At 33.0% G+C, this 12,023-nt stretch overlaps 1 protein-coding gene across 1 annotated transcript; it reads left to right on the top strand.

The window, feature by feature from the left end:
* Window positions 1–3,499: 3,499 nt before the first annotated feature.
* Window positions 3,500–4,971, top strand: LOC106303998 (NAC domain-containing protein 100). Its single transcript, XM_013740365.1, has 3 exons — window positions 3,500–3,951; window positions 4,044–4,321; window positions 4,397–4,971. Exons 1-3 carry the CDS (start codon window positions 3,765–3,767, stop codon window positions 4,913–4,915), a joined length of 984 nt encoding a protein of 327 aa, XP_013595819.1. The 5' UTR covers window positions 3,500–3,764; the 3' UTR covers window positions 4,916–4,971.
* Window positions 4,972–12,023: the final 7,052 nt, after the last annotated feature.

The following is a 12,023-nucleotide window of genomic DNA, read 5'->3' as shown; positions in this document are numbered from 1 at the left end:
ATACAAATGTAAGATGTTTAAGTTTATTCACACATATTAAAAAATTTTATTATATAATTTGTTTTTATTTATTATTTTTTGTTTTAGATATAAAGTTTTATTTGGATCCAAATAAAATTCAACCACTTACCTTTTTACATTTTAATTTATATTTTACTTTTAAATCAAAAAGCATTAATTAGAGATAAAACATCATATAATTGTATACAAATGAAAAGTCTAAAACATCATATATTTGTATATGGAGGGAGTATCACGTTGCAGACAGATATAGTAGGACATGTTGTCTACATACAATACAAAATTACATTAACAAATAAAATGCGATGTACGAAGAGTCCGGAAGGTCTTTGCAATCGATGTAAATTGGTACGTGGTCTAGTCTTACTGGATAGTTTCCTTAAATAGAAATATTAGTTGCTATCTTACCACCTAATTTGCAACATTTTCTATAAGCAGATTATTAAATATATTCGAGGACCAAAATGTTTATTCGATCCAGTTCTTTCCCCACCATGAGTCCATGACATTATTTTATAGATCAATTAAAATATCATCGACTAGTTTGACATTTTGTGCATATTACTAGCTAGATTCTTCTAATCTTTTTGTTAGTTGAAGATAAGTAAAAGTCATTTGTTATTGCTGAAAGTTATATGATAACTAGTAAGGGTGGATTAGTTTCTAGTGCGTATAATACTGTTATGGACTTAGAAGAATAGATGATCTTTCTTTTACTATGTTTAGATAAGTAATTGTCAAAATGCATTGCCACTCTGATTTGCCTAAACTAAAGAGCGTATAACTTTTAGAGATAAGTGATCGGGAATATGCTATAATATTCCCCCTTTGGTCTCTATTATAATTTAAGTCAATTAGTGAAATCCATTTTTAAATTACTTATAGTTGGTGTTTAATAAACAGAAGAGACACCACCTTTTGTATTATGTAATTTCATTACCTGAAAAGGTGTTAATTCTACCATAAAAGAAGAAGAAGAAAAGCTAATGTATAATACATATAATTGACATTAGAGCATCTCCAATGTAAAACTCCATTTTTTCCTTTAAAATAGAGTAAAAGTGAAAATGGAATAAAATTGCTCCAACCCTACTCCATTTCCCACTCCATTATGAAGTGATGAACAAACAAAAAATAAACTACTCCATTTATGGAGTAAATTTCATTATGGAGTGAGATATGGAGTTGGGTTGGAGCATTCCTTATTCCATATCCACTTTTACTCAATTTTAGAGGAAAAAATGGAGTTGGGATGGAGATGCTCTTAGGCATTTGATATAAACATAGCGTACGTAAAATATGTAAATATTTTTTAGGTATGTGTGTGTATATGTCTCAGTGTAAATGTGAGTGAATTTCGACCTTTCATTTTTAATATATATGATCATTATATATAAAAATATGAATGACCATTTTGTATTTTTAGGGTTCCGATCTGAAAATTAAAAAATAAGGTCTGTTGAAAAGTTAACAACAAAAATATTTCTTTATAAAGAGATAATTTCAAATTGTTGAAACAAAACTATATGCTAATTATAAATTTATAATTGTTGCATGAACCATTTTTCTTTTTCCTATAGACTATAGTGACCAAGACGAACGAAACATCTTTTAAGTTACAAACCTCAGCTCACAGTCAACAATCCACAACATGAACCGTTTGTATTTTGCATATGGCATGATCTTCCATCGTGGACTGTTGTCCAGTACTGTTGCATTTAGATTTCGTTCTTCGATTCTGGTTTTTTTTTCTATAGACATTAAGACATCTTGCACATGGTATTTTGACGATGTAAATGCTATAACAAAAAGAAGACATTGTATGGACCTAATGTTTATTTCTTAAAGTTTCTGTAATGTTTTTCCTAAAGAAAGAAAGCATGGTTTTGTTTTTGACGAGTATAGGTTTCTGTAATGCTTTTTCTTAAACATATTTTGACGAGTATATGTTTCTTTCTTAAAGTTTCTGTAATGCTTTTCCTATAGAAAGAAGGCAAGTTTTTTTTTTCCTATATCACATGTATTATACATGATTGAATTCAAATAATAATAAAACTATATCAAGTATTTGACGATGTAATAAAATGGACATAATGCGATTATAGGCGAACATCCACTCGAACACATATCTGTATGCCAATATTTGGTACCAAATCAGAAAGTGTTAGTAATACACCGAACGCACTTCGCTCTTCCAAACAGAATAACTTTTTAAAAAGAATATTATTATGCATATACTTCTTTTTGACCTTTTCTAAGTGGTTCTTCTAATTGTAATATTATATTACAATTTTGACGAATAAGGTAACAAGATTAAAGAACCAATAAGGGTACACCAGCAAGAATATCAAACATCATTTGTCAATCATGCCTTCGTGATTCTTCTTTGGGAAAGAGAGTTTCAAAATTAAACAATTAAAATTAATTATTAAGACTATTTTCTATACTAAGTAATCTATCTGCATATATTAAATTAGTTCTGAGTCATCAAAACTTCAACATTTTATTATTCTTATTTGCTAACATCCACATACTTTTTAACTAAAACTATTTGATCTCAAAAGTGGTTGGATTATAGTTACTTCATGAATAAATTAATTAAATATTCGTATACTAAAGGAGTCATACAAGATAGTTTATTTATTTTTGAAAGAATATCCACTATAGAGAAATCAAATTTAACGCATATATTACACACTATTAACAAAAATAGAAATAAAGATTGATTGATTTGGTATTGTTTTATATGATATGTATAGGCAGATTCAGTCAAAATTCCAAAATGTCTATGAGAAAATAACAACAGAATAATACTAGATTAATGTCATCAAAAATGTAATTTACTATCCATGACAAACAAACTGAAATATAATTAGCAATTTTCATAAAATTTGTATATATATCTTGAACTCTAAATTCTTAACTATTTTTTAAAAAATTATATCGAACGTAAAGCTTAAACATGAACTATAAATTCATTCACAAATCACGAACAAAAATGTTCCCACCATAATAGTTCAATACCATATGTGATCTATTTTTTTTTTGAAAAAATATTGTGATATTTCTTTGTTACTTATTTCTCTAAAACATAGTCTTTATTCATTGTATTCCTTAAACTGACGTAATAATGATATAAATCATTCGTTGTATTTCTCATAACAATTATAGTAACTATGCTGATGAGCTAGATTCAAAGAATCGTAATTATCCGTTCTCTTGTTAATTTCGCAAATATCTTTTTATTTCTAGCTCATATGACGATCCAAAACAGTCCATTTTCTGTTAAAGTCCAATAATTTATTTTTCAAATTGAAGTAATTTATACGAATATTTAAAAAGCTCAGAAAAAGGTTTTTAAAAAGGGGAAAGTGCTAAAACAACCTACCCAAGTTGCGTTACACACTACGTATCTTTCTCCCAACACACAAAAACGGGGAAATATATTCTTTTTCATTTCCATATTCTACAAAACAATATTTTCGTTTTAATTCTTGTGATTAAGAAAATGAAAACAATGCAATTTTGTTTTTCCAACTCCTTTACAGTTTCATCTGCCCATTTTCCCTTTATATTTTCCTCTTCATATTCCTAACCCTTCTCCCAAACTTCTCTGTTCATCGTTTTCTCTCTCTCCAGTTATAATAAATATCTTCACATACCATTCTCTGAATCCATCTCTCCCATTAAAAAAATCGTTCAAGATCAAAAAGGGTTTAAGGTTTCTAGAGGAGAGAAAAAAAATGGAGACGTTTTGTGGTTTTCAGAAGGAAGAAGAGCAGATGGATTTACCTCCAGGGTTCAGGTTTCATCCAACGGATGAAGAACTCATAAGTCACTATCTCCACAAGAAGGTTCTTGACATCAGCTTCTCAGCCAAAGCTATTGGTGAAGTTGACTTGAACAAATCAGAACCATGGGAGTTACCATGTAAATATTTCAAGATCACCATGAAATCACGTTTTAACATTTTCTTTGTATTCTTCTTGAAACCTAACGTTGTGGGTGTTTGTTTCATACAGGGATGGCAAAAATGGGTGAGAAAGAATGGTACTTCTTCTGTGTGAGAGACAGAAAATATCCAACCGGTTTGAGGACTAACCGGGCAACTGAAGCCGGTTATTGGAAGGCGACCGGGAAGGATAAGGAGATTTACCGTGGTAAATCCCTTGTTGGGATGAAGAAGACACTTGTTTTCTATAGAGGAAGAGCTCCTAAAGGTCAGAAAACGAATTGGGTGATGCATGAGTATAGGCTTGAAGGCAAACTCTCTGCTCATAATTTACCTAAAACCGCAAAGGTAACAACACTTACTCTGTTTTTCTTTCTCTATCTAAAACCCTTTTGTTTGATAATTTTTGTTGGTTTTTTTCAGAATGAATGGGTGATATGTAGGGTGTTCCAGAAGAGTGCTGGAGGGAAGAAGATCCCTATTTCAAGTCTAATCCGAATCGGTTCACTCGGAACCGACTTTAGCCCTTCCCTTATGCCTTCTTTAACCGATGCTTCACCTTTCAACGATAAAACCAAAACAGAACCGGTTTACGTGCCCTGCTTCTCCAACCAAACTGATCAAGCCCAAGGAAACCCACTTAACTGCTTCAGCAGCCCTGACATTTTCCACAGGATTCCACTCTACCAAACTCAATCCCTCCAGGTCTCTGGTAATCTACAGAGTCCCATTCTTGGTCAAGAACATTCGGTCCTGCATGCTATGATTGATAACAACAGAAGGCAGAGTCTCAAAGGGATGAGTGTCTCACAAGAAACCGCAGTTTCTACTGACATGAACACCGATATTTCGTCGGATTTTGAATACGGTAAAAGACGTGCTCAAGAAGATCCGTCGTCCTCTGCTGGACCTGTTGATCTTGAACCTTTCTGGAATTACTGAAGAAGATTCAAGAGTCTCGTGTTCACTAATTTACTGTCATAAAGAAAGTAAGAAAACAATTTCACCTTTTAGTCTGGTGTGTCAACGTTTGTATAGATTATTACAATCTCAACTTCCACTATATGTTATACTCAAAAAGAAACTTAAAAATATAATTTGGTACGTGGTGCTTGCTAGAGAGCGAGGAGAGTTTATTGGGTACTATTTATCATAATTGATGATAATATATTTACACACCCTAAGAGCTATTGGATCATTTTACCCTTTTACCATTGGTTTGTTTTTAGTGCTCTGACATTTGAAGTTCAGAGTCTTCAAAAAGAAAAAGTCATTCTTAAAAAGGTTTAGATTTTAATATTTACTTAGATAAATAGAAGTTTGCCAATTTCTATATTAACAATCTAGTATAGGTGATAACCGTTGACACATTGTATAATTTGCTTTCGAATGAAAAGAATATGCACCTTCCTATTTTTTAATTTGTAGATGCAGTTCAAATGACTATGGAAACATGGTGACTTGTATTCATTCAAAACAAGAAAAAGAAACATGGTGATTTGTTTTCATCCAAAACAAGAAAAAGAAACATGGTGATTTGTACTAGTATTGACACTGTGTCCATTATCCGAATTCAAATGCTGTAGACTGTGTGGATTATTGACAGAAAAATACAGTTTGAAGAGATCTGCAAATCTTTAGCTACAGTTTAGTTTAATGTGTTTCTCGAAACTATTGTCTCTCAACAGTTTTTATATTTAAATGTATATTTTAGCACTTTAAAAATTTGGTCAAGAACTGAGACGGCTAAGGCGCCTACTTACCATGGTATTCACATCCACTGCAAATTTTGACTTTTAATAATCAAAGAATACAAATTATTTGGGTTCTAACCAATGTTTTTAAAACCGGACCGGATACCAACTCGGTATAACTACTCTGGTTGAGTGGTAGGAACCGGTCGAACCGGGTTTTCTATTTAAGATAAATAAATAAATATAATCATATATATATACACAATGCGGGGCTAAAATGTAGTTTTACGTATAATATGTTCTATGTTCTTTTCTATTAATTAGATAATACACAATAACCATAAGTTTAGTTATATATACAGTTAACAAGTGAATATTATATCAATTAAAATTGATAAAAAAAATGATTGACCATTTATTACGTATTTATTTATTTTTACAACTAAATTTTTAAAATTTTGTGAATATGGTAAAATAAGAATAGAATATGAGAGTCAAAAAAGAGATCTTTTAACATTTTTCTTTGAAAAATAGAATTAAAAAAAAATCAATTAAATAGTAAAAGTTAAACATTGATTATGAAATATTAAATTTTAATAACAATTGAAAAGACATTAATTATATGTTGATTTATTCAAAACCGGATTTTGAATTGAACCGGGTCACCGGTTTTACCGGGTTTAGTCGGTTTCACCGGGTTTTTCTCAAATCCGGATTTTAAATCGAACCGGACTCGGCTTCTTCAACGAATGATGGTCAGACCGGTTTTCAAAACACTGGTTCTAACCAGTAGTATTGATCAGGGCCGGGCCTGAATAAAGGCTAATCAAGCATTAGCTTGAGGACCGGATAGCTTAAAATTATTTTTGGGACCACTTTCAATAAAGTTCAGTTAGTTCTGATGGTAAGCTTGTTCGCTAATTTTGTCAAGGTGCTGAGTTCGAAGCCCCGATCCTGTATATTATTACATTAATTTTTTATAAAATAAATTTATAGGGCCAAAAAAAATTAGTTGCTTCTAACTTATATATGTCAGGTACGGCCCTGGTATTGATGTTCTAAAAGTATTCATAACATTTTAAGCTTGTAGCAATTAATAGTAAGAATGACTAATGAATAATATAATGAACATATACAATATTCATGCTTTCATAAATCTCAATATACAATATTCATGCTTTCATAAATCTCATAATAATAATCTTAACATTTTTCACCAAAAAATAAATAAATCTCATAATAGATGTCAACAGATAAATATTCATGTTTGCTGTTTGGTAGAAACCAGTCTTATTTTAAGCTATACATGTAGAACAAACTCAGAACTAATTCTGAGTTTCAGAAGACCACAAAGTAGAAAAAAGATGTTTGATTTATATTTACTGTTAAAAGGCATCAAAGTAGAGTATAAGGTATATATCAATATATATATATGTGCATCTTTTTTCTTTTTGTTTTTGGAACATATATATATGTGCATCTCTTATGTGGTTTATTAAGATTTCGGGAATGTGTAAAATGAAACACAATTTCCATGAACATAAAACCTAAATTTACGTAACGTATCAATTAGTAGAGTTTCAAAAGTATCCCGTTTCTAATACTACTGGAAAAAAGCATGTGAGGAGAAATAGAATATATATAAAAAATCTAACTAAGGTTTACAATATCATATTTAATATTTATATCAGTTTTATTATTAAATAGGCCTTGGAGTTTTAGTAAGAAACTACGTTGTATATTATAAAACAATCTTTGTAGTTATATAGGAAATCAAACTAGGCATATATGGTTCGAATAAAATAACTATATGATATAAATATATAATAACAATAATATTTAATCTTTAATATGTTTATATTTCGCATTTTCTCAATCTTCTTGCGTTCGTTCCATGACGGATCTATTCCGTTATAAAGCTGTTATGCGTGATTCTTGAAATTTGTGTGTATTGTCCATATGTATTACGTACCACATCTTTTTATTTTTTTTAATATATATATATATATATATATATTCTATCATGCGACACCATATGTTCTTCTTACGCTGCAATATATAAGTAATTTGAATTAATCATTATTATATATACATGGTAACAGCACTTGGATCATCTCCAATGATTTTAAAATTGGATGATCAGATTTTTATGGGGTGAGAAGATACATGAGCATCACAAGATTCGCCAAACTCGAGTATTAACACTGCGAATCTCTTTCTGGCTAGAATGATATACTGATGTTTATTGAAAGGTATCATATAAGTATACAACCATTAAAATAACTAAATATATGATTTAAACTCGCTGAAATAATGATCCATATCCTTTATTTCATGACACAATTCGAATTACCAAACAAAAGGAGAGGAGAGGTGGGAGAAGCACGTGATGGTATGATCATAACTAGAAATGAGATAAATTGAGTCCCACACGACATCTTCCTTAACCCATCTTTTTAACATTTGTCTTTTCTTTCGAATTTCGATTTACATTTTATCCCTCAGTTCTCATTTTCTATTGATTTTCTGTTCCTTATTATTCAATTCTTGGTACATATAATAAGATAGTAATTGGGCCAGACAGTGTCGTAGTCAGTCCACTTTATAGCACTAAGTGCGTTCTTTTCAAAGTCGACCGGATCAGCCGATAATATTTATCAAAAAACAAATATATATATATATCATTAAAAGGAGCCAACTGTTGCCGTTTATAAGCTACATTTTGTAACACTCCAATTTTTTCGATGAAATAATGGTTCGATTCAAAAGGCTTAAACGCAGTGGGGAAACTAGTTTTTAGGAGGAGCGTCATATGACCTATGTGAATTTTATATATAAAAAAATACTTGTACGATTCTAAATAACTGGAAAATATTGCAAAATTAGTTTATTGATCTCTATAATATATGTTAATTATGAATTTAATCCACCTAAGAAATTTAGCTAGTTAATGTATCCAAACTAACGTGAAATACACGCGCCCCTAATTCTTTGCTCTCGAAACCTAACCAAGCGACTCCTCTACAATCGACGAATCCGTGACGGCGGAGACGTCCCCGGCTGCTTCCGGTGAAAGTGAACCATCCCCTTAAGCAATTTATCTCATCTCTTCTTCTGGCATGGATTTACCTGATATTCCTCCATTCCGAAAGAAAGTTTTGTCCCCTCGCTGTCACGGTTCTGCTGCTCCTTTGTCGACCATGGCTCCTCCGCCACATCACTACGACGACGTGCTCTCTGGCGTTCCTCCTGCAACATCCGGCCTCGTACCAACTATGAATTTTCCTCACGAAGCTCCTCCAACTCTGCCAGATGTTCCTCATGCGAAGCTTGGCCTTGTACAATCGGAAAGCCTACCAGATGTTCATCAACAAATTCAAGAGACCATGGAACATGAACCAGCACCATTTGTACCTTCTATGGGAGCATGGTCAAAGCCTCTTGTTTTAAATTTCCCTCCTCCGTCTACACCACCTGAGCCATCCACGCTCCACAGCTATGATTTTCAGTTGGTACATAGCTAAATTGAGAATTTTTGGCGTTTACTAGAGGATAGTACAAACCTTAAGCAGAAGAAGTCTTTGCTGAAAGGAGTTCCTCCCTCATTGCCGAATCTCCCTGTTTCGAAGTTGCCGCCTCCAGAGTTAAAGGATGATGGCTCGCTTCGCTTTCCATTGGCCGCAAAGATGAACCCGACTTCCAAAAACTTGTTTCGTGCTTCCAGACCAACTTTCAGACTTGATGGCACTCCTGAGATCATCATCCCAGCTAAGGTACTTGAACTTGGCCCTGAGAATGTAGGAGAATATGTAATCGGGCTATTTCATTGTTGTTCTATTCCCTCTGGTGGTCTAATGCATGTTGTTGTTAACTATCTATGGGGTAGAAGTTGCAAAATTGTTAGTCAGAAATTAGGAGAATCATCATATCTTTTCCATGTTCTGCACAAAGAGACAAGGAATTGGATTATTCAGCGAAGTGTTTGGCATGTAGAAGATTGCTTAGTGTTTGTTGCCCTTTGGAATCCAGTAGGTTCATTAAAAATCCCTGAAATCTCCACTGTCCCAGCTTGGATGACTTTAAAGAATATTCCAACAAGTTGTTATTCCAGACTTGGGATTTCTCACATTGCTTCTGGTCTTGGTGAGCCTATGCTTACTCACAAGCCAAGGCTAGATCCATTCAACATAGAAAAGGCTAAGATTTTGGTGGAAATTGAGCTTGACAAGAATTTTCCCAAAAAGATTGCATTGGATGATAAGCTTGGTAACATATTTTTGGTTGACTTGGTTTACTCTTGGAGTCCATCAACTTGTGAAAGATATGAGAGCTTAGGTCACAAAGCAAAAAGGTGTTTACTTAAAGAAGACAAGATTATTCTCCCTAATGAAAGTAGACAAGATCAGGATGTGGTTGATATCAACTCGTTGTTGGTAAACACTGAATCTAGTAAAGAGACACTAGAGATCAACATGCCTAAGGTGATCGAAGATATCCTGTCAATTCAAACAGTAGCTAAGTCTTGAACAGTGCTTCAACCTCATCACTCTCTTTCCCAATTCGGAGGGTCGGAAGCTTTTTCAGAAAAAAACAGTTTTTTTTCAGAGTGCTACTTCTCCTAAAGATAGCTTCATTGCTTTCGAACACTTGTCTCCAAGTGCCAAGTCAACTTCAGCCTCTACACTAGCAGGTTCACCATTTGCTCACACTACTCCAGCCCAAATTATGGACAATGCTCCATCTGCTATTATCAGTAAAGAGAGTATGCTACACCTTCAGGAACTGATCCAACAAACACGACCCCTCACTCAACCAAGTTCATTCAAGAGCATGTTAATATGGAGAGTGATTTCCATATAAATGAGCAAATGGATGAATATGGAAGTGTGTTAAGAGGGGGTTGGCTGCTCAAACCTACACAAAGGTACCAAGAGATGAAATGGCATACAGTCCGTGGACGAGGAAACCGAGGTCGTGGTTTCTATAGCTCTTTCAATGCTTACTTTGTGTATTTCACTTTCACAAACTACGTGATATAACAAATTACATTTTGTACTTTGTCTTTTAAATGAATGTCTTTTTTACCTAAAAAAAGAAAAAAACGTTAGTTCTGTCATGGCTTACAAATATAGATTTAGTTATTTATACCATTAAAATATTCATAATTTAGCAGTTTTTCATTTTCTTATTGTTAAGCATGTTTACCTCGAGAAAAACAAGCCAATTTTACCAAAGCCCTTTATAGCCAGCTCCCAAACTTAAAAAAACTTGAATTAAAATTTTGTATTTTTCTACTTTGGGCTGCGTATATCTTAAAATATTACGTTCACAACTAATTGCGGGTTTTACATGGATACGTATACGCACGTGTCATAATTAGATGTTAATTGTTCACCAGTTTATTTCCACTTACAAACCAAATGTTAGTTCATGTTTCTTCCTAATCTATTAATCATATAAAGCTCGGCAATGATATGAACCCTTTATCCACTAATGAACTTAGTAAAATGATAGCGAAAAACTCCACTTTAGACCTACATAATACTTATGCATCTAATAGGGTTTCTGTTGTTTTTACCATTTCTATGTAATAATCATAAATTATTAGAAGTTGAAAACTCAAACCATATAGAAACACTAAAATCTAAAACTAAACGCTAAAAGCTCAACAAACCATCATATCCCACGAAGTGGGAATCACGAAAGTTAGCCGTGAATGAAACAAAATAGTGAAATACTAAAGATGTAAACTTAACCATATATGATATAAGTGGGTATCGTCACACAATAATCAAGAAATCTTATTTAAAATTGATCCTTATCTTCATATGCAAGAATCAAGAACTCCATCGTAGATAATAGGGCTAGCCCGAGGTCAATACAAATGGGCCCACTCATTCACTGGATCATTATGTACATACGCAAAACAAAAATAACACTAGTACTAACAGGCCCGGTTCTATAGGCTTAACCACCTAAAGGCTTTTTGTTGTAACGGACGTGAGAAGGAACAGATGCGGAAACAGATGAATAAAAGCGATGTAACTACGACACGGATATTTAACGTGGTTCACTCCTAGGGCTACATCCACGGGCAAAGCGAGATCTTATTATTGGAGACGATATTGAGCTTACAAAGTGCAAGTTTAGGGTTACTTCAAATACAAGATATATATAGTAACATCTCGCATCTAAAACCCTAGACTAAACGGACTCATGGGCTTAAGCCCACGTTCAGATGTAACATCCATAATAACTTGATGCAACGCTCTTGATGCAACCGAGTCGGTATGATGTACGTGATGTAACATCCATCGCCTAGATGTAACATCCAGATTCAAGGCATATCAACAATT

The sequence above is a fragment of the Brassica oleracea genome, chromosome C7 (genome assembly GCF_000695525.1).
Source record: "Brassica oleracea var. oleracea cultivar TO1000 chromosome C7, BOL, whole genome shotgun sequence".
Taxonomy (NCBI): domain Eukaryota; kingdom Viridiplantae; phylum Streptophyta; class Magnoliopsida; order Brassicales; family Brassicaceae; genus Brassica; species Brassica oleracea.
Note: the sequence above shows the minus strand (reverse complement) of the source record. Positions and strands in the feature narration are given on the sequence as shown.